This window comes from Ips typographus, linkage group LG8 (assembly GCF_016097725.1).
Source record: "Ips typographus isolate SLU linkage group LG8, UJ_Ityp_2.0, whole genome shotgun sequence".
NCBI lineage: Eukaryota > Metazoa > Arthropoda > Insecta > Coleoptera > Curculionidae > Ips > Ips typographus.
In genome coordinates this window covers 5,256,903-5,276,824 of record NC_138429.1, presented here as the reverse complement: position 1 = coordinate 5,276,824, position 19,922 = coordinate 5,256,903, and the positions used below count along the sequence as shown (strand labels likewise).

The 19,922-nt window shown below is 34.7% G+C and overlaps 4 protein-coding genes across 9 annotated transcripts in view; 3 read left to right on the top strand and 1 right to left on the bottom strand.

Annotated features, from left to right (window-relative positions):
- Positions 1 to 10,230, top strand: part of sog (chordin short gastrulation) — a 62,564-nt gene extending 52,334 nt beyond the window's left edge. For both annotated transcript variants that reach the window (XM_081984508.1, XM_081984507.1), the window contains exons 4-9: positions 3,729 to 3,794; positions 5,505 to 6,797; positions 6,856 to 7,088; positions 7,144 to 7,478; positions 7,536 to 7,926; positions 8,674 to 10,230. In XM_081984508.1, the coding sequence (XP_081840634.1) occupies positions 3,729 to 3,794; positions 5,505 to 6,797; positions 6,856 to 7,088; positions 7,144 to 7,478; positions 7,536 to 7,926; positions 8,674 to 8,838 (2,483 nt within the window). In that variant the 3' untranslated portion in view covers positions 8,839 to 10,230. The remainder of the gene's footprint in view (positions 1 to 3,728; positions 3,795 to 5,504; positions 6,798 to 6,855; positions 7,089 to 7,143; positions 7,479 to 7,535; positions 7,927 to 8,673) is intronic.
- A 1,538-nt stretch (positions 10,231 to 11,768) lies between these two features.
- On the top strand, positions 11,769 to 14,602 carry LOC145732928 (alanine--glyoxylate aminotransferase-like). Of its 2 annotated transcripts, XM_081985481.1 has the most exons (7): positions 11,771 to 12,000; positions 13,232 to 13,424; positions 13,485 to 13,653; positions 13,707 to 13,862; positions 13,916 to 14,017; positions 14,073 to 14,321; positions 14,376 to 14,602. In XM_081985481.1, the coding sequence occupies exons 1-7, from the start codon at positions 11,851 to 11,853 to the stop codon at positions 14,533 to 14,535; spliced, it is 1,179 nt and encodes a 392-aa protein (XP_081841607.1). In that variant the 5' UTR covers positions 11,771 to 11,850; the 3' UTR covers positions 14,536 to 14,602. The 2 variants fall into 2 exon arrangements, with proteins under 2 accessions (XP_081841606.1, XP_081841607.1); XM_081985480.1 differs by having other exon boundaries at positions 11,769 to 12,000; positions 13,232 to 13,653.
- Positions 14,603 to 17,249: 2,647 nt separating this feature from the next.
- Positions 17,250 to 19,328, top strand: LOC145732930 (alanine--glyoxylate aminotransferase-like). Its single transcript, XM_081985482.1, has 8 exons — positions 17,250 to 17,386; positions 17,444 to 17,602; positions 17,997 to 18,189; positions 18,246 to 18,411; positions 18,467 to 18,622; positions 18,679 to 18,780; positions 18,830 to 19,078; positions 19,134 to 19,328. Exons 2-8 carry the CDS (start codon positions 17,453 to 17,455, stop codon positions 19,285 to 19,287), a joined length of 1,170 nt encoding a protein of 389 aa, XP_081841608.1. The 5' UTR covers positions 17,250 to 17,386; positions 17,444 to 17,452; the 3' UTR covers positions 19,288 to 19,328.
- Nos (Nitric oxide synthase) overlaps positions 19,291 to 19,922 on the bottom strand; it is a 74,144-nt gene continuing 73,512 nt past the window's right edge. For all 4 annotated transcript variants that reach the window (XM_081985473.1, XM_081985472.1, XM_081985475.1 and 1 more), the window contains one exon: positions 19,291 to 19,901. In XM_081985473.1, the coding sequence (XP_081841599.1) occupies positions 19,794 to 19,901 (108 nt within the window). In that variant the 3' untranslated portion in view covers positions 19,291 to 19,793. The remainder of the gene's footprint in view (positions 19,902 to 19,922) is intronic.

The following is a 19,922-nucleotide window of genomic DNA, read 5'->3' as shown; positions in this document are numbered from 1 at the left end:
ACGAGATTAATGCGTTAGTGATGCATACAGCAGTTGACAACCAGACACATTTAACGTAAAGGTAATGGTTTCATGATGTCTACATGTTGGGTATTTATCAGTAATCAATGCAACATTCCAAAGAGGAAAAAGACATTGAGCGTGGGGTGTATAAGGCGATGACATCTACAGTATAGTCTATACGCTCCTCTTGGAATTATAACCACCATTGTGTTCTAAATCAGTTTAATGCATTTTAATGGGTTATTTTGAAGCTGCTACAGAAGAAAAAAATTATATTTTTAGTAAATAGATCTATATCTGAAATGGTATTTCAAAAGATTTTCTTTGATACAGATTTGTAATACTAATCTGTATGTTGTATTAACAAAGCTGATAGAAGACCAGCAGAATTGAAAAGGTTATAGAAAAGTATCTGGCAAAATCAATGCTAATTCTGGCTTTATATTGTGTTGATTCGTATATTTTGGCCATAAAGTAGTACAAAAGCTATAAAGCTGCTTTTAAATCAGCATAATATGTTATTGAATGATTTATAAAAACATTACAAAACAGGGTCTAAATAGACAATCTGAAGAATACTTTGGAACTTTTGAAAAAAATGAAAGCAAGATCTTTTGAAGAAAAATTTTGATGAAATTGACTAACAGAACTTGTCCACTGCCCCTTATCAGTTTTTAGACCGATGTTTGAATCCTGGAACCTCCAAAAGTCCCTCTCCAGCAGTCAGAAGCGACCGCAACTGAATTCCAGGTAGGAAATGGAGTCCAGAGACTGGTGACAGTTTACCTAAGACCGAAAACAGCAGAACACTAGGAAAAACTAATAAATAGCTTCAACACTTGTTCTGGCAACCCTAAAAATCCAGATATTCAGAGGTATCAACAAGTGCTAAAGCTATTCATTGCAAGCAAATATCAGTTACAAAAATAAAGTTCAGTTAGTTAAACTAAATAAATAAAAAATTAGAAACCGCTTTTGAGAAATACTGATGAGTATCCTTATTACACGAGCCTTGAAGAATAGAGAAATGGATATGAAGTAACCTTCTGGTACAACATGAATGCGGATACTTAGGTAAAACTTTAAGAAACCAAGAACACCTCTGAAAACCATTTAGAACGCCTAGCTTGTATGCAGACGACACCACACTTTGGTTGATCAAGTAGTGATGAGCTGGGAAGAGAGCGAACATACCTTAAGTATTAAAAAGACCATATTTATAATCATTGCAAAATCAGCAACAGGAAAACCTATGGATCAACGGAGAACTAGTAGAGAAAGTCAGTAATTATCCATACTTAAATTGTCAATGTAGGTAATAAGTACACTGAAGAATTGGGCAAGCCAGAACCATATTTAACAGAATGGAGAGAGACCTCAGAATATTAAGATGGTACCTTTTCTCTCTGCTATATGGGATGAAGTTTTGGATGTTAAAAGAAAATATGTTATCGACTAGAGCATTTGAGCAACCCAAGTTAAGAATAAGTTGGGTTAGCATGGTAAGAAATGAGGAGAATGCATGAATGTAAGGAAATATTGAACACAATTAAAATAAGAAAGCTGCAATATCTGGGCTTTGCGATTAGAGGAGGGACATATGTATTGTTGCAAAATATTAAGCAAGGCAAGATTTAGGTAAAAAGAAGCAGAGGAAAAGACGCAATTCCTATTTAAATAACCTCAAAAAATGGTACAATGTGAAGAGCCAACCTAATGAGAAGAGATGGCACTTAAAGAAGAACTACCTTGTATATCTGTCGTAAGGAATTGATTTCTGAAGACGATGTTGAGATCGCCTGGATGAAAGGTTTAGGCAAGCCTAGAGAAGGAGATTCCAAATTACCTGAAAGAAAAACGGAATAAGAGAACTGTCTAAAAAAAGCAATACTGTCTGGATGAAAGCAACCTTTTGAGAAAGTTTTTACTGGATGCCTCTCAACTTTGAAAAACTTGTCGTCGTCTTTAATGGCTTCAGGAATTAGGGAGACTTTTGGAAAAGACCTTGAGACAACTTGTATACTGCGTGCAAATATGTATTTATCCTTTGTAGTAAACTAGTTTTGGCCTACCAGGCCATCCTCAGCACCCAAATCTGACGAGCAATAGTCACAATCAGCTCCGAGGAGTTGACGGTGGTAAGGTTTTTATTAAAATCACTCACAGTCGGTAAGTGACTTTATACATACTTTTTAATAAAAACCTTACCATCATCCAACTCCTGCTCGTCAGATTTAGATGCTAAGGATAACCTGGTAGGCCACAAAGAATTAATACATATTTGCACGTAGCAGACAAGTTGTTTCTGTTCATCATCAAGCAAAACATTTAAAAATAAATGACAGTTACTACATTTGCCACACACATTTGGAGAAAGAACAAAATAAGAAAATAGACATTTTTTGGTAATCAGAAGGAAGAAATATCAACTAATGTTTTTTTGAAGAATCTGGTCAGGTTCTTGTACTGCATAAGGGCATATATTCTGGTAATCCTGTTTGTAATAATAGCTTGACCAACATTTCGTAGATATTTTCTTTAAAGTTAAACTGAAAAGTTCTGGTCGATTGCGTTAGTTTAGCGCATTCGAAATATTTTCCGCAGCCAGACATAGGAAAAGGTCATTCTCTCGAGCAGAATTAGCTTGTGTGGTCTGGCCTAGCGCCGGTATTTATAGACGAAAATTCAAGCGTTGTCTTTTTGGGACAGGCACGCCTGTCTGCAAATATCTCAATAAAAGTAAAAGGAAAAGATCATAATTTTAGCAAGAATGTCTACTCCGGTTCGCTTACAATTTAACACTTAAAGATATTATGGTGGCAGAAAATAACGCGTACGCGATTTCTCGATATTCCCATGTGTGTGTATGTATTTCAGTCAAATTATTCCGAGTATACATTTTCGTGTTCTTCTTATATGGTATATAAAACCAGTGTAAACGAAGACGACTGAATGCACAGTCTCACCTTGCGGGCGCCAGTCAGCCGTTCTTAAATACATTTATCAAACGAGCAACCTGTCGGCAGACTCATTGACTATGCTAGATCTGATTAATATATGCACATATTACAAGTAAATCTAGCAATTCTGGGGTGAAAATCAACAGAAACTTGTGTGGTTTGCGTAAAAGTATTTGCAGGAAAGTGCCTTTCGGCTCACTTACCAAATATGGACGGACAACTGTCGGAATAAATAACGAGTTTAGTTCAAAACTGATTTTTTTTTTAACTTTGATGCAACGACAAGTATAGGTCAAACTGAATGAATAACCCATAGCAATCTGTGAAAGCGTTGCAATTTACATAGAACGACTTCCTACTAAAACTCTATCTAGCTATAGCCAGCAGTTGGTAAGGGTCCCATTGTTGTAAGAAGACATATAATTTTCGATCTTCTCTCTAAAGGCCAAATGTGAAAGCAACCATCTGAATTCAGATTGTTAACCTGCTCAAATATAGCAGGAAATTCAATCCAGCGTTTTGTCTAACAACTTTAACCAGCCTTGAGCGTTTTCATTAAGGACCATCGTCTTAAGTGCACTTCATCAATAATAGAAACTTTTTTTCCTTGAAGATGAATAAAGATGAAAACCATTTGCATTACAAAGTAGTGGCGACGTGACCCGAGCCATTCTAAATTATTGGTTCTATTGAACGGATAATTACTATTATAGGCGCCCACTTTAATTGAATACACCCACAGTCATGGTTTTTTTGTTGTTTCAGGTCCGGACGAAAATCAAGACATACTCCCACAGCCTGCTGTCGAATTAGATGAGAAAAGCAACAAACGTAAGTTACTAATACCTACTTAGATACAAAACATGAAAAAATAAAGGAGTGCTTAGGTGGGTATAATCTTCAAAAACAATTTTAATAGCACAGGAAATAATATGAAACACTGTCCAAAAGTAATTTTACAATTTTGTTCTTGAATACTGTCTTTCTGTCAGTACTTGATTTTGTAATGTTTTTTAGGTTATTGGATAGGAAAATTAATGAGGATATCAAAAATGTTCTTAAAACAGTCACTTTCTACCTCCAAGTGGGTTTTACAGGCAATTTTGTCCCTGACTGACTTTCTAACTGTATTTTTTGGCAGTTCAAAATTTGACACCACTTTTCTACCTGATTTGGTAAAATTTTCTAGTGTTTTTTAGATTATTGAATAAAACATTTAATAAAGATTTCAAAAATGTTCTTAAAACTAACATTTTTTTCTCTCCAAATGGGTTTTATAAGCGATTTGGTCTCTGACTGTTTTTTCAAACTCGGTTTCTGGCAGTTCAAACTTTGACACCGTTTTTCTACCTGAGTGTAACAAATTTTGTAGTGCTTTTCAGGTTATTGGATAGGAAATTTAATGAGGATTTCAAAAATGTGCTTAAAACAATCATTTTCTAATTTTAAGTTGATCACGTGACTGTTTAGCTGAATTATCCTCTAAAACCAATTTTGTCTAGAATCTGCAAAAATTTAATTAAGTTTAACTCAGTTTTCGAAACGAGACGTGTTTATTTATATTTGAACAAGTTTTTTAACAATTATTACGTGACCGCCTATATAAACAAGTGCTCTAAAATCACGTGACAGCTGTCACTAACGTCAAAAATGTCACACTGTGCTCAAACTCGGTTTCTGGCAGTTTGACACCGTTTTTCTACATGAGTGTAACAAATTTTGTAGTGTTTTTTTAGGTTATTGGATAGGAAGTTTAATGAGGATTTCAAAAATGTGCTTAAAAATCATTTTCTTACTTTAAATGGATCACGTGACTCTCTAGCTAAATTATCTCTAAAACCAAATTTGTCTAGAATCTGCAAAAACTAAATTATATTTAACACAGTTTTTGAAACGAGACATATTTCTGTTCACAATTAACAATTATCACGTGACAGTATATATAAATAGTGCTCTAAAATCACGTGACAACTGTCACTAACGTCAAACTGCTTAGAAGAGTTGCAAAAATCAGGGTTTAATAAAGTTTTCTTGTATTTGATATAAAACGTGTTTCTAAAATGTATGAAGGTTATTTTGGCAGTTGTCACATGACTGCCTGGCAAAATTATCTCTTAAAACCACGTAATAGCTGTCACAAATGTTTAAATTTGGAAACGAATGATCAAAATATCAAAATCTGTATTTTTGAAGTATGATTTACAGGTATATCAAATTAACAGTATTTTTCGATGTAGAATCGATTATTATTATTATTATGTAACCAATACAGGGTTGAAAGTCTCGAAAACTTTAAAAAATTATTGGTTTCTTATGTACATTTTTTTTTCTACCGTTATCTACCATGTTTTGACCCATTAAATATTTTGACTTGGCAACACTGTCCAGAAGCTTATAAGAGAGAGAACATGTACAAAAATTTGCTTCTTCGATCTTTGCTACTATCCACCAAACTTACTATATTTTGTCTGTCATACAAAGTTAGTTATGGAGCAATATTTGCTAATATAAAGTGTAACAAAATGTTTTCTTTTATTGCAGATTTTGCTGCATTGCTAACTGGCCGTTCATCTTTGGTTGTGAAAAATGAATTAGCTGGACCAGACTTAAACAAAAACAATGTTGTGGCAACCGGCAGATTTAACGTTCACAAACGAAATCTCTACTACTCGTTTTACATCTCCGAAAAAGCGGCTCGTCCTCACTCCCTACAATTTCTGGATAATCAGGGCAACATCCTGGAAGAGTTTACGCTCTCCCATTCTGGTGGGTACGTCAACAGCATGTACCAAAACGCGTCGAGGAAAGTTTGCGGAGTTTGGAAACGGCTGGCCAAAGATTACCGTAAACTGCTGAAACAAGAAAAGATGTTTGCCATGTTGATTTGGGGGGTGAAAGATCAAGCGGAGTTTACGTTGAGTGGTCAGCTTGTAAGAAACGGAGCTTTACAAAGTGAATTGTTGAGCGCATTGCTGGAACCAGCTCAAGGGACTGATTCAATTTCCATGAGCGGTGCTGGTGGTACTGCTATGGTATCGATTTCCACAACGATTACACCTACGATTAATGTTGCCGTAATGTTTAATGGATTGTTTTTGCCTTCGGAAGTGCTGGACACGCCGATTACTATTACATTATCAATGGATGAGAAGAAACAAGTGGTCTTGCAAGAAACTGTTAGAGTCTCAAAACCTGCGACAGACATAAACGTTATTAACGTGAGCGCCTCAATTACCCAAGCCCATTTGCGTTCTCTGACTAGAGGTCGGATTTTATTGAGTGTGTCGTCCGTGTCGAAGCCAGCGGCACTTAAATTAACTGGCAACATTATTACTAAAGCTTCATGTGAAATATTCCAAACGACTTTATCTTCCGCGAATACGGCTAATCCGGATGGTGTTTCTGGCCTTGCCTGGTTATACTTAAACAACGCAGGATCGTTGATTTACAATATTCAAATCGATAAGTTACCTCCTAAAGAAAACCCTCCCATCATCACTTTAATCGACATAAGCACTAAAAAGAGGACCGAGTTGGAAGACTTGACACCATACTTCCATGGAGACGGATGGGTTAATGGAACTTTGGAAAAACTTACACCAAGAGTGCTCGAACCTTTGTACGATGGAAATTTGGTTATCAATGTAGCTACACATAGCGACAGCAGTTTAATTAAAGGACGATTGATTACCAAACCTGTTGATGAAGCTAGAGATGCTGCAGCTCCTTATTTGTTAAAAAGAGAATACATGAACCTGTCAACTGCTACAGTTGGTTTGGCTTGGTTGGCTGTAGACAATGACTGTCATTTGCATTACGATGTCTCCATTACCGGTAAGTTGATATACGTATACCTGAAATTACTGTGTTAAAACCAATTTTAAATTTCTAGGTTTAGGTTCTGAACGTAAATTAGAATTGAGTCTAGAAATGTACCCAATCATAGCTCCTGGTGCGCCTTACATCAACAAGGACTTGGATACATTTACCGGCAATTCAGTTGAAGGTTCTCCAGTTGAAATTCTGACTAAAGATGAAGTGATGCGGCTTCAAAATGGTGTTAGCTTTTTGAAAGTCAAGGATGCTCACAGTAGGGCTGTTTTGCTAATGGCCACAGTCACTAAGGTATAGCAACATGATTCTTAGCATGTCAAACATGCTTAAATTTGGTCTTAAACAGGTGTCCATACCACCAGTATGCAGACCCTACGGAATGTCCTCTTCCGATAATACTATCTCGCTACATTTTGATTCCCCTCAAATAATTTCTACTGGAGAATGTTACTTTGAAGAAAAGTTCTACAAAAATGAAGAAGTTTGGGTGTCTTCCAAAAACCCTTGCCAGATGTGCTTCTGTCAGAATGGAGTTGCAAAATGTTACTTTGAGACATGTTTGAACAGCGACTGTCCTGACGGTAAAAAAATAACGGTGGAGGGTGAATGCTGTCCAGTTTGCGTTAACAACTCAATTCCACGAAGAGAAGACCATGGACAAAAGTGTACTCTAAGTGGAAAGTAAGTTTGCTGCAACTCACATAAAAGTTATTTTTTCTAATAAACATCTCATTACAGATCATACCTGCCAGGGACTCGATTCCATCCTTTTCTTATTCCGGAAGGATTCGACCTATGCACAGAGTGTTACTGCAAACCGGACGATTTCGAAATCCGCTGTCAACGAAACGACAACGAAAAACTTTGCTGCAAGAATTGCAAAAAGTCGTTTGACACCAACGATCCATTTTCGGACGGGACAGAACCCGAGACCGCTAACAATGGACAATCTGTCAAACATCACGGAAGCGAATATTCGAAAAAGAAGGATTCGACCGCTGCCAAAATTTTGGAAGAAGGTGGATGCAAAAATCCTGCCAATCCAAAGAAACCTTTCCCCAATAAGAGCGAATACCATCCTTTCATCGATTCATTGGGAGAGTATAAGTGTGTAACCTGTAAATGTGAGGTAAATATCGTTAAGTTAATAATGCTAGTATATAGTTTTAATTAAATTTTGTCTTTAGCCAATTGCATTACTGAAAAGTCTTTTAAGACACAGTACTGCACGTCTTTTGCTTAATTTTCGTTCCTTTTCGATTACATGTGAACTGAGCGAGATGGAAATTTGACGTTATTGACGTATGTTACTTCCAGTACTTCCGATTCTTCAGAATAGTAGAATAGCTCAATGCTTTCGTGTTTTCTAGTCTTTATTTTAGAATAGCTTGTAGCAAATAGACATAATTTCAAATTTTCGGACATTCTTTATAATCACTTTTACTTTCTGACAATTTTTATTATTTTTAAAGCTCTTGTCTATTAAAACATAACAAGGCAGCTAAAAAATTGACGATATCTTTTACTTTAATTACATGTTATACATATAAAAATACATATTTCACCATGTTTGTCTAAAGTTTTGATATATTTATAGATTTCTATGAAACTACTTGTAAACTAATATTGATTAAATATCGGATTTTCTGATTACCAATAAAAACCGATATAAATCAGTCACTTTCTAGACAATAACGAAGGATTTATTGCATTATGCACTTGCACCTTGCATAGAAATTGCAAAATAGTGTCTTTGAATGCAATCATCCATTTCAATGTCTAGTTTGGAAATTCACAATTTGTCATAGCTGTTAACACTCTAGTTTTACCATTTAATTTAAACCATTGTTTTCACAAATTTTTTGTTTTGTTTTAGAATGGTTCCCCTCAATGTCATCGGCAGCATTGCGATATGCCCACATGCAAGAAGATTCTGGACTTCAAGAAGAAGAAGGAAAAAATCAATCCTGCTGATTATTGTTGTTCGATGAAGGATTGCAGAAAGTTAAGGCACAAGAAGAAGCACAGTGTGACGAGTTAATCACTTTACTAATATCAAGTGTATTGGGATAAATTAGCCATATGGAAACTCAGGGCATATGCCCAAGTTACCAATTTTACCAAAGAAGACTGAATCAGTTGTAATGTGTCTGGAGAGCTGTCGTAATTTATTTTAATTTTATGATAATTTTTACGTTTAGCAGTTCTACTAAATCCTTTGGATTTGTTTTTAAACGTGTGATCCAGCAGTTAAGGTGGACGGTTTGTAAATCCGATTGTCGTTTTAGTTCAAGACTGTGATTTGTTTTATTGTTTTAAAGAGACTTGTAAAAATATTGGTCGTGTTAAAGGTATTGATGGTTTATCCCATCAATATTTGATGGTTTAAGACAGGGAATTGTTGGGCTGCTGTAAGTTTTATGTTATTATAAAGTACTGTAAATTATTCCAAGAGTTTCTATACTGTCTAGATACTCAATCAAGTATGAGTTATAGGTTATCAATGAGTTAATTCCGCAGATGGGCGACCACTCTCAAATACTCATTAGAGATGAAGGCTGACAGAAACAAGGGGAAGGTACTAAAAACCCTAATAGTGCATTGTATAATATTTATACTTTTTATTTATTACTTACATGTTTAGGCTTAATTTATTCTTATCACTTTTGGTGTTTTCCCCTCACTTTGATGTTGGGTTACTTAATTTTCGAGTAAAACATATCAAATTTATCGGTGCCATTAAATTGTACGAAATTTGAGGATGGACATGGATAAGTACTTAATTAGAACGTTTTCTAAAGTGGGAGTTTGTGGAAATCTAGTCTTTGTCATTATTTTTGTGTTTGACCTTTATGTAATAATGCAGTTAATTTGTTAATGTGATTTTTTTACATCAACAGTCAAGGATTGTTTATACCATATTAAAAAAGCAGTAGACTTTCTGAAATCACAAATTTGCTGGATATTTAATTATTAGTAACACAGATAAATCCCTAGGAAGCTTTCAAAAAAATATATATTTAGGAGCATTTAAATAGGTTTTATCTGTAATAATATAGAAATGTATACATTAAAAAACTCGGAATCTCCTTCGTAATAATTCAGTATTTTAACAAATTACATTAGCTTAGGTTATAGAGGTATGAATGTGATTTTTATGAACGTCTAAGAAACTATTGAGATTTATTTAAGTGTATATAGTCGTAAATTAGTGCTAATTTTAAAAGGTATTCGCCGTAGGTAGTTAATGTCTAGGTTTTTTTTTGTAAAACAATGGGTCACCACACTGCATTTGGATTTCAGTTATTAAGGACAACCTGTAATGTATTCTAGGAATATTGCCGACTTTATGTCAGCAAGTTTTGGTTTAACAGTATAGCGATATATTTAAATCTTGTACCTGCTTTAGGCAATAAAATATATGCTTTATTAATATTTGATTAATTTGTGGTATTTGAACAAAATTTGCTTTTGAGAAATTGAGCAACTTAATCTCTTAAAAGTTCATTTCTTTGGGAACGTCCTGTAAACACAAACAGAATTAACATTACTGTACCTATGCTTCACCTCCTTGACGAGAAGACTCGCAGATCTTCTCTTACTCTTCAGAAATTAATTCCCCATGAAGGCAAAATATCCCTCTTAGGTTTTCGTAATAGTTATTTGCACAACTAGAGAGGAAAGTGTAACTTTTGCTCTCGCGAACAAATTGAGACCCGACGTAAAGGGAGGGTTTTAAAGTTCAAGGGTGCAAAAAGCAGTTTACACCAGAGTTGCGCATCTAACTTTTCTACGACCAATGTTATGTTTTATGAAAAAGTCGTTAAATACTAATACCTGGCTGAAAAAGAAAGTGTTGTGACTACAGATATGTTTGTCAATTTGTCAAGAACAAACTGTCTTTAGACAGGTGACACTTTTCCTCCCTAGGAAGGAAAATACTTCCAATCTCCTAGCTAGTTCATCTTCCAAATCAGGGAGGAAATTTTTAATTTTCTATATACCAGGTGTCCAAGAGCACCCTGGACATAGGAGATTAACATGGGAAAACGGTTTTGATTTTTTTGCGGCTGTACGGTTGATTTCATTGAAAAATCGTAATAATGAAAGTTGTAGTACCTATCACGGAGTAGTTTTCGGTATTTTTTTCAGATCTCTAACTTGAGCCCTTTCGTCGTAAAACACGAACAAAAATGAGAAATTTTAAACTTTTGGCCTGCACTGTATAGGCGGTTGTCGGGCAACGAGTAAACAGATCATTGTTGCTGGTACGGTTGCTCGACAACCGCGTATACAGTGCAAGTAAAAAGTTTAAATTTTCGCATTTTTGTTCGTGTTTTACGACGAAAAGGCTCAAGTTAGAGATCTGAAAAAAATACAGAAAACTAGTCCGTGATAGGTACTACAACTTTCATTATTACGATTTTTCAATCAAATCAACCGTACAGGCGCAAAAAAATCAAAACCGTTTTCCCATGTTAATCTCCTATGTCCAGGGTGCTCTTGGACACCTGGTATTTCTTGTATAGGGGTTTGTCCCTTAACATTCACTTGAATTTTGCCAAGTGGCCGAATTACGTGGGATTGAAATTCAGTAAATAGACATTCAGACACTTTACCTCTATTTTCTTTAGCAAATATCTCATATCTCATTCTGAGACTCTTAATAGCAAAATATGTAAAGTTTTGGTAAATAATTAAACTAGCTGCAATTTTTTTACTTTTTCTGAATTCTGCCAAGAAAACGAAAATACAGAAGAATGAAATGGTTTTTCAGGGACTCACAGCTCTCAACCTATATAGGTTACGTCCTAAAAACTGTCAAAATTGTGTCAAATACCTACAACAAGACATTCTTCAATTAACTTATACCATGTTAATTCTAAATTCAACCACAAAAATAATGTGTGTTATAGAAACGTTGCAACAACATAAACAAAGATAGAACCTAATGAACTATAGTCGTTAAGCGATAACACAGACCTTAAACTAAAAACAACTCGCCTGTTAAAAGCTTAAACGTTTACAGTGTTTTAGTGAATTGCTTATCAAAATGGATGTTCCTCCACCTGTAGAGTTAAAAAACCCACTTATTATACCTCAAAAACTTCTTATGGGACCTGGACCATCAAATGCATCTCCCAGGGTGTTACAAGCTTTATCCCAACCAGTTTTAGGACATATGCATCCGGAATTATTTCAGGTATTTACCCTACTAGTTAATAATTGTCAACTATCATCTATTGTATGTTAATATGGCATACATTTGAATAGCAAACTTGGTTGAAGAAGATTATACTGTAATGTTTTTAGTTATTGCGCCTACAAAAGTATTTAATATTTTTATTTTCACTACATAATTTGCGCAATAAAAATTCAAATGCAGATAAAAGAATAAAATCCTTGGACCCTGCCAAAAAAATAACTAAACAACTCGGTATGTGGAGTTGTACATTATAATTGTTACTTTGTTTAATATTATGCTTTACTTGCATTCTGCATTTTATGCACAACTCGGTCTGGACTATATCAGGTCTCATTGAGATACCATTCCAAATTGGCTAAATCGGCGAATCCCATGGGTTTAAGCATGGTGCACTTATGAACCGTTGATGGGAACCATTTCTCTGATAACTTTGTCATTAAATCTGATATGAGAAGATCATTGTCTGGAAGTAAGTTGCTAGTCTCAGCATCCTGGTTTTCCAGTGGAGAGGGTTTCGAAATTTGTTAAGTCGATTTCCTTCAGCTATCAGCTTCAGCAACGTTTCAGTATCAGTTTGCTGCCTGAAGAAAATAGTTTGGTTTTCCTGTTGTGTGTTGAAGTTTTTTTTTTCTTTTATTGATCAGTCTATTTAAAAACTAGGAGCTTATGAACCATTGGTTTCTGTTTATAACAAATCAGTCCTCATATGGATTAATGCAAAACGCTTTCGCTTTTTGGACACCTGAAAAAACTTTCAAGGTTTTGTTTAACTTAAAGTCATCAACTCGTGTGTGTGAGGCATGTCCAACAACAGTGGACGCCAAAGAGCCCTAAAGGGACACCTGGGCCCCAGCAGTGGCACTATGTAAGCGAATAGAACAGAAATGTCTTTCTTCATCTCACTTTGACTTGCATGTCCTACTATAAGTCTGCCTTGTTTACATCTCTGTTTCTATCTCTATCAAGTTACATAGTACCCCTACTGGTTTCCATTATGAACGTAGGAGCGCACACCAAAAATATTTACTTCAACACATACTAAGTAAAATAAAGAAGTTAAAAAGTATTATTTATTTTATTGGTGGGATTTCCTGGGGCGTCCAGAGGTCATGAGAGGGTAAAACTAAGGGACTACTTCAGTTTTAGATTTTTGTAAAATGTCTTTTCGTACTTCACAGTCCAAGTCCAAGGGCCAAACCATCTAAGCAGTAATTTTTCACTTTTTTAGATTATGGATGAAATCAAAAAAGGAATACAGTACATCTTTCAAACTAAAAACGAAATGACCTTAGCTGTAAGCGCCTCTGGACATGGTGGTATGGAAGCTGTCCTATGCAACCTAACTGAACCTGGTGACAAAATTTTGATACTAGTAAACGGCATTTGGGGCGAACGAGCTGCAAATTTAGCTGAACGATATGGTAACTTTTATTGCAAGGTTACTAATAAAGTAAAGGGTACAGCTAGTAGTGTTATATTAGGCGCGGTGGTCAGAAAATACCAAAAATCCAGCTTGGCAAACAGTTTCTCCAAAATTGAACTTGAGAACGCTGTTGAGAACTTCCTACCTAAAATTCTGTTTGTTGTACAGGGTGAAAGTTCCACTGGAGTCTACCAGTCTTTGGAAGGAATAGGGAATATTACCAGAAAGTTGTTTAGTCAGGATTCTTGAAATTAGCTACTTTAAACAATTTTTTTTTTAGATACAATTGCTTGTTGGTTGTTGACACTGTAGCTTCATTAGGAGCAGTTCCATTTTATGCAGATAAATGGAAGGTTGATGCTGTGTATACAGGAAGTCAAAAAATCATTGGTGTTCCACCTGGTTTGGCACCTATTTCGTTTAACGAACGTGCTAAGTAAGATACCACTAATTCCAACTGGATCAATTGAAACATTCAATCAATTGTAGACAAGTGTTTCTGAACAGAAAATCGAGAATTCCAGTATACTTTTGGGATATGACTCTTTTGGGACAACAGTGGCAGTGCTTCAACAAAAATCAACCTCGAATGTATAAGTTTTCAAAAGTTTTCCTACTTAAATAACTAAAAAAGTAAGCTTGTTAGATACCACCATACCACTTCCTCCAACTTACTGTACGCTCTTCGGGAAGGTCTTGCAATAATAGCAGAAGAGGGCATTGAAAATGTAACAGAAAGACATCAAAAATGCGCTAGGCAACTTTATAAAGGAATCGAAGCACTAGGACTGGAATTTTACGTCAAAGACGAGCACAAAAGACTACCATCAGTTACTACAGTGGAGGTTCCAAAAGATGTTGATTGGAAAGAGGTAGTTGGATATGTAATGAAAAAGTAAGTAGTGTTAAAAGTTGGATTTCTAATTTATTAACATGTTTGTGGTTAAAGTTACCAGCTAGAGATTAGTGGAGGATTGGGCCCAACTGTGGGAAAAGTATTTAGGATTGGAATAATGGGATACAACGCTACTCCAACTAATATTGCGTTAACTTTGCATGCCTTGGGAGAAGGTTTAAGGCACTCCAAAAATGATACATCAAAACTTTGAGACAATTAATATACTTATTTTCTTGTTGTTACATTTATAATAAATTGTTTGTTTTTAGTTTGCAGAATCGAGCATTCTTTAATAAAACAGGATGTTCCAAATTTAGTTTCTGGAAGAAATGTTTTTGTTACATGTTAAATAGGAAAGAGCTTTTTCTTGTTTTAACATCACTAACGATAAATTGTTTAAAACATTTCTTTAATTTTTGTCTGACACCTTCAGGGAGCGTACTCTTGAAATGTGAGAAGGATGTGATTAACAGAAACATATACAGAATGTGACAGAAACCTGTCCTGTCATCCTGAAAATTATCTTTCCTACCTTCAAGAATTGGGATCCTGGTGAGCAAGTTGGAATTTTCGAAAAAATCCAACATTATGACAATATAGTCTGTTCACGATCTTTTTAGATCTATTCTATCCATGGAATTTGATATTTTGTCACCTGTATATTATTGACAATAATTTTTCTTTTGGTATTGGTATTGATACTGGTAGATGTGGATGGTGACAGATGAACTGCGGCCTGATAGATCTATTGTATCCCATCTTCAGAGATTCAGTTCTTATAGGAATTTCAGATTTTACCACTGTGATTTTTGATGAATTAATTCTTTATTCCACTGATAGACACCATCTTCTGATGGTTTCTACGAGATTGTAGAGGGTTTCTTCAAATTTGCCTTTGGTCATAATGACTCTGTCGTCAGCATATCCAAGGCAAGTTATTCCGTTTCCGGTAAGAATTCCGAGAATTTCGTCCACTACCAGACTTCAAATCAAGGGTGATAGGACCCCTTCTTGTGGGCATCCTCGATTTATGCTGATTTGAAAAAACCGGCATAAATCTCAGAAACAATTTCAAAAATTGAAGTAGCATTTTGACAGTTTTGACTTTAGTAACAGATATCACGTGGTTTTAGAGGATAATTTTGCTAGAAAATCACGTGACAACTGTCAAAACAATTGTCATAAATTGCAGAGACACGTTTTATATCTAATACTGCAAGAAAACTTTTCTAAACCCTAATTTTTGCACCTTTTGAGCACATAGTCACGTGATAATTGTCAAAATAACTGCCATAAGTCTCAGAAACACGTCTCGTTTTGAAAACCGTAAGAAAACTATCTTAAACTTTAATTCTTGCAGATTGCAGGTAAATTTTGACAGTTTTGACTGAAAGATATGTAGTTTTAAAAGGCAAATTAGCTAGGCAGTCACCTGACCCACTCGAAGTGGTGTCAAAATTTGAACTTCCAGAAACACAGTTCAAAAGAACAGTCAGGGACAAAATTGCTTGTAAACCCTACTTGGAGTAAGAAAATTATCGTTTTAAGCACATTTTTTAAATCCTCATTAAATTTCCTATCCAATAACGTGAAAAAACACTAAAAAATTTACTAAAGTCAGGGAGAAAAGGGGTATCAAAGTTTGAACTACCAGAAACATAGTTCGAAAGAACAGTTAGGGACAAAATCGCTTGTAAAATCCATTTGGAGTAAGAAAATTATTATTTTAAGCACATTTTAAAATTCTCATAAAATTTCCTATCCGATAACCTAAAAAACCCAAAAATTTGCTACAGTCAGGGAGAAAAGCGGTGTCAAAGTTTTGACAGTCAAGGACAAAACCACCTGTAAAACCCACTTAAAGTAAGAAAATTATCGAAGGTTTTAAGCACATTTTTGGAATATTCATTAAATTTCCTATTCAATCACCTGAAAAAAACACTACCATATAAAAGATGTACGTTTGGTAATTTGCAGTATATAAAATGCTTCTCAACCCACATAATGTAATTAAAAAAACGGTAGATTGTATACAAAAAACAGGAGAACGGTAGAAGAACCACAAAACCACAAAAATGAGTAGATATACCGTTTTAACAGTAGATTTGACAACATTGCTTTCTGCACTCGTTTTTGCTGTTAGCACGAAGTGAAAGGGCAGTTCAAGACAAACATTTTGGGCTTTTTACAGTCGCTGAAATCTTGTAAATGGCGGAGATACATTATTTTCAAAATGTTGATGCAATTTCAAGAAATAAAGTAAAATATCCGAATATCTTAGAAACGGTTAAAGTTAAGGAAAATTTTGCGGAAGACCGAAAAAGAAAAGTATTACATTCTGCACTAGGTTTCCACCTATTTAGAACCGGGTGAACCCGGTTACAACTGGCAGAGCTTTACTTTCAAATTTGACTGTTTTAACCACGTTGCATATTTTCAATCATTTTGCTGTTAGCACGAAGTGAAAGAGCAGTTCAAGACAAAAATTTTTAGATTTTTACAGTTGCTGAAACCCTAAAAATGACGGAGATACGGAATTTTCAAAATTTTGAAAATGTAAAATGTAATTTAAAAAAAGAAAGTAGAATAGACGGTGAAAGTGAAAATTGAAGAATTTAGCTAGCATTAGCTTCATCACACAAATTAATGCTAAATGAGATGTACCATAATAGTACTTGTGAATCATTACAATATAATAATCAATTATAAAGGAAAAATTCCATAGATAGGTTAGATCCAAAAAAATCGTGAACAGCTATACCTCGTTAATTACATTTTCTACGTGTTAATCCTGTTAAACTATTCCACTACAAATTTAACCATAAAAATATTAGTGTGATTTGCTTAAGTAAAAGTTAATCTAAGAGTAATTATTTCACTATTATGAGTTTTATCGCCTGCCAAATTAGTCCTATTTGTTTGTACGAATGGTTAAATTGCGTCTAATTGAGTAAAATAAAGGATCTTACCAGGATACTTGATTAATTAGAAGTTGTTTTACCTTAAATTGTAAATCACACTATATCATACTATTACCATAAAAAGACATTTAAAGATAACAGGTAATGAACTGCGTAGAAAATGTATTTAAATAGTTACACTGTTTCATTAAATTCTAGGCAATCAAAATGGAAATTCCTCCACCTGCAGTGCTCAGAAGTCCCCTTTCGGTGCCACGTAAACTTCTTATGGGACCAGGTCCATCAAATTCGTCTCCAAGAGTGATACAGGCTTTAACCCAGCCAGTTGTAGGGCCCATGGATGCAGAATTGCTGCAGGTATGTCAGATTTGATCTTCTAATTGTAACTTGTCAAGGAGCAAAGTGGTTGTTGAGAATAGTTTTGAGTATGTGTCCATTCAAATATTGAACTCAGCACTCTATCAGCCACTAATAAATTATTCCAGAACGGTACTTAGAAATAGATTAAAAAACATATTTCTTGAAGAAATGCGCAATGTTTGATTGTACTTACAAAACTGTAATCATTAAGTCGGATTATATGTAGTGGTTTGGGATATGTTTTTTTTTTTTTTCTGTATATGAATTGTTATTGTAATGCTACTTGCGGGCTCCATGGAAGAACGCTATTGCGAATGGCAGCCTTTTGTGTAAGATGTAGATATATTTTGCACAATAAAGATTATTATTATTATTATTATTATTGTTTTAGGTATTTGACGAAATTAAAGAAGGATTGCAGTACGTATTTCAAACAAGAAACCAACTGACATTAGCCTTAAGTTCATCTGGTCATGGTGGTATGGAGGCTGTACTGTGCAACCTAATTGAACCTGGAGACAAAGTTTTAATATTTGTAAATGGGATTTGGGGTGAACGAGCTGCATTGTTAGCTGAACGATATGGTAGATTAATTATGTTTTACGACAAAAAAAATACAATTTAGTGGTTTTGTAATTAGATGCAGAAGTCCAGAAAGTCCAAAAATCCTTGGGAGACAGTTTCTCTTTAGATGAAATTGAAAACGCTGTTAAGGATTTTTTGCCCAAGATAGTGTTTATTGTACAAGGTGAAAGTTCTACAGGTGTAAACCAGTCTTTAGAAGGAGTAGGTGATATTACCAGAAAGTGAGTTGGAATGTTCAAGAATGTAACAAATTAGTTCAAAATTGTCACTTTTTAGATACAACAGCTTATTGGTTGTAGACACTGTCGCGTCTTTAGCAGCAGTGCCCTTTTATGCTGATAAATGGAAGGTTGATGCAGTATATTCAGGAAGTCAAAAAACCCTGAGTACTCCACCAGGATTAGCACCAATTTCTTTTAATGAACGAGCCCAGTATGGCACATCAACTAAATCCTAAACTAGCTAACGTCATTAAATTCCAATTACAGAAAGGTGATTTTAAGCAGAAAATCCAAAATACCAGTTTACTCTTTTGACATGATCCTCTTGGGAAAATTGTGGCAGTGTTTTGGTAAAGACGAACCGCGAATGTAAGTCATAAAAACACTTTCACACAAATGCTCGATTCCTTATTATTAGCTACCACCACACAAATCCATCCAGCTTATTATACGCCTTACGGGAAGCTCTCGCTGAAATTGTGGAAGAAGGTCTGAAAAACGTTATAGAAAGACATCAAAAATGCGCCCAACAACTCTATAATGGAATAGAAGCACTAGGACTGGAATTGTACGTCAAAGACCAACACAAAAGACTGCCTTCAGTTACTACAATTCACGTTCCTAACGACATCAATTCGGATGATGTACTTAAATATGCTTTAGACCAGTAATATCACTGATTTATAATACCTTAATCCATTACTTTGTGATCAAATTTACAGTTTCCAGCTGGAAATCAGAGGTGGAATTGGTCCAACCACAGGCAAAGTATTTAGGATTGGAATTATGGGGTTTAATGCTACTCCCAATAATATTGTCGTCACTTTGCACGCTTTAAAAGAAGGATTGAGGTATGCTAGAAAAAAGATCTCGTAAATGTAAATATTTAAAGAAGATTTATTTGTATTACATTATTATATGAAAAACATGACTTGTGCATTAATTAAAGTGAAGTGTCACAATTTTTTAATGAATATGAACAAGACAATCAAACAACATTTAGAATCTTAAATTTGCTATATAAGTGATTATATTAATTATCGTATTATAATGTATTAGTTGTAAAGTTTGTAAATCATGTAATAAGAAGAAAAGTCTTTGGCATTTAAATACAAAATATAGTAGATTAAAATTTATTATTAAAGTTAATTTAGGATAACAGTTTAACATGGATTGAATTTTTGTTTAAGTTAGCTATATAAACGATTAAAAATTGAACAATAAGATACAGTTTTTAGCTGTTGGGTTTAAAACTGGTTTGCCTTAAACACAGTTTTCAATACCATTGGCTGAATTGTAATGTGTGTATACTCCATGCCGAGAAAACTGTTAAACCGAGCAGAGAATACTTAAATGCTTTAGAAATAATTGGTTTTATATTGTTAAGGTTCTGATGCCATCCTAATTCTTGCAGATTCCCGCGATTTGTTATGGATTTCTGCCGTTCTGAGCGTGATACCGAATATGTCTTCATGGTACCTGTTTTGATCCTAAAAATAAAATTATTTTTT

Bases quoted from the DNA above. Each gene is read 5' to 3' on its own strand.
- LOC145732928 (XM_081985480.1), top strand. From the start codon at position 11,851: ATGGATGTTCCTCCACCTGTAGAGTTAAAAAACCCACTTATTATACCT. The intron at 13,654-13,706 runs GTTGTTTAGTCA...TTTTTTTTTTAG, and splicing joins ATAGGGAATATTACCAGAAA to ATACAATTGCTTGTTGGTTG. The intron at 14,322-14,375 runs GTAAGTAGTGTT...TTGTGGTTAAAG, and splicing joins GTTGGATATGTAATGAAAAA to TTACCAGCTAGAGATTAGTG.
- LOC145732930 (XM_081985482.1), top strand. From the start codon at position 17,453: ATGGAAATTCCTCCACCTGCAGTGCTCAGAAGTCCCCTTTCGGTGCCA. The intron at 18,623-18,678 runs GTATGGCACATC...TTCCAATTACAG, and splicing joins TCTTTTAATGAACGAGCCCA to AAAGGTGATTTTAAGCAGAA. The intron at 18,781-18,829 runs GTAAGTCATAAA...CCTTATTATTAG, and splicing joins GGTAAAGACGAACCGCGAAT to CTACCACCACACAAATCCAT.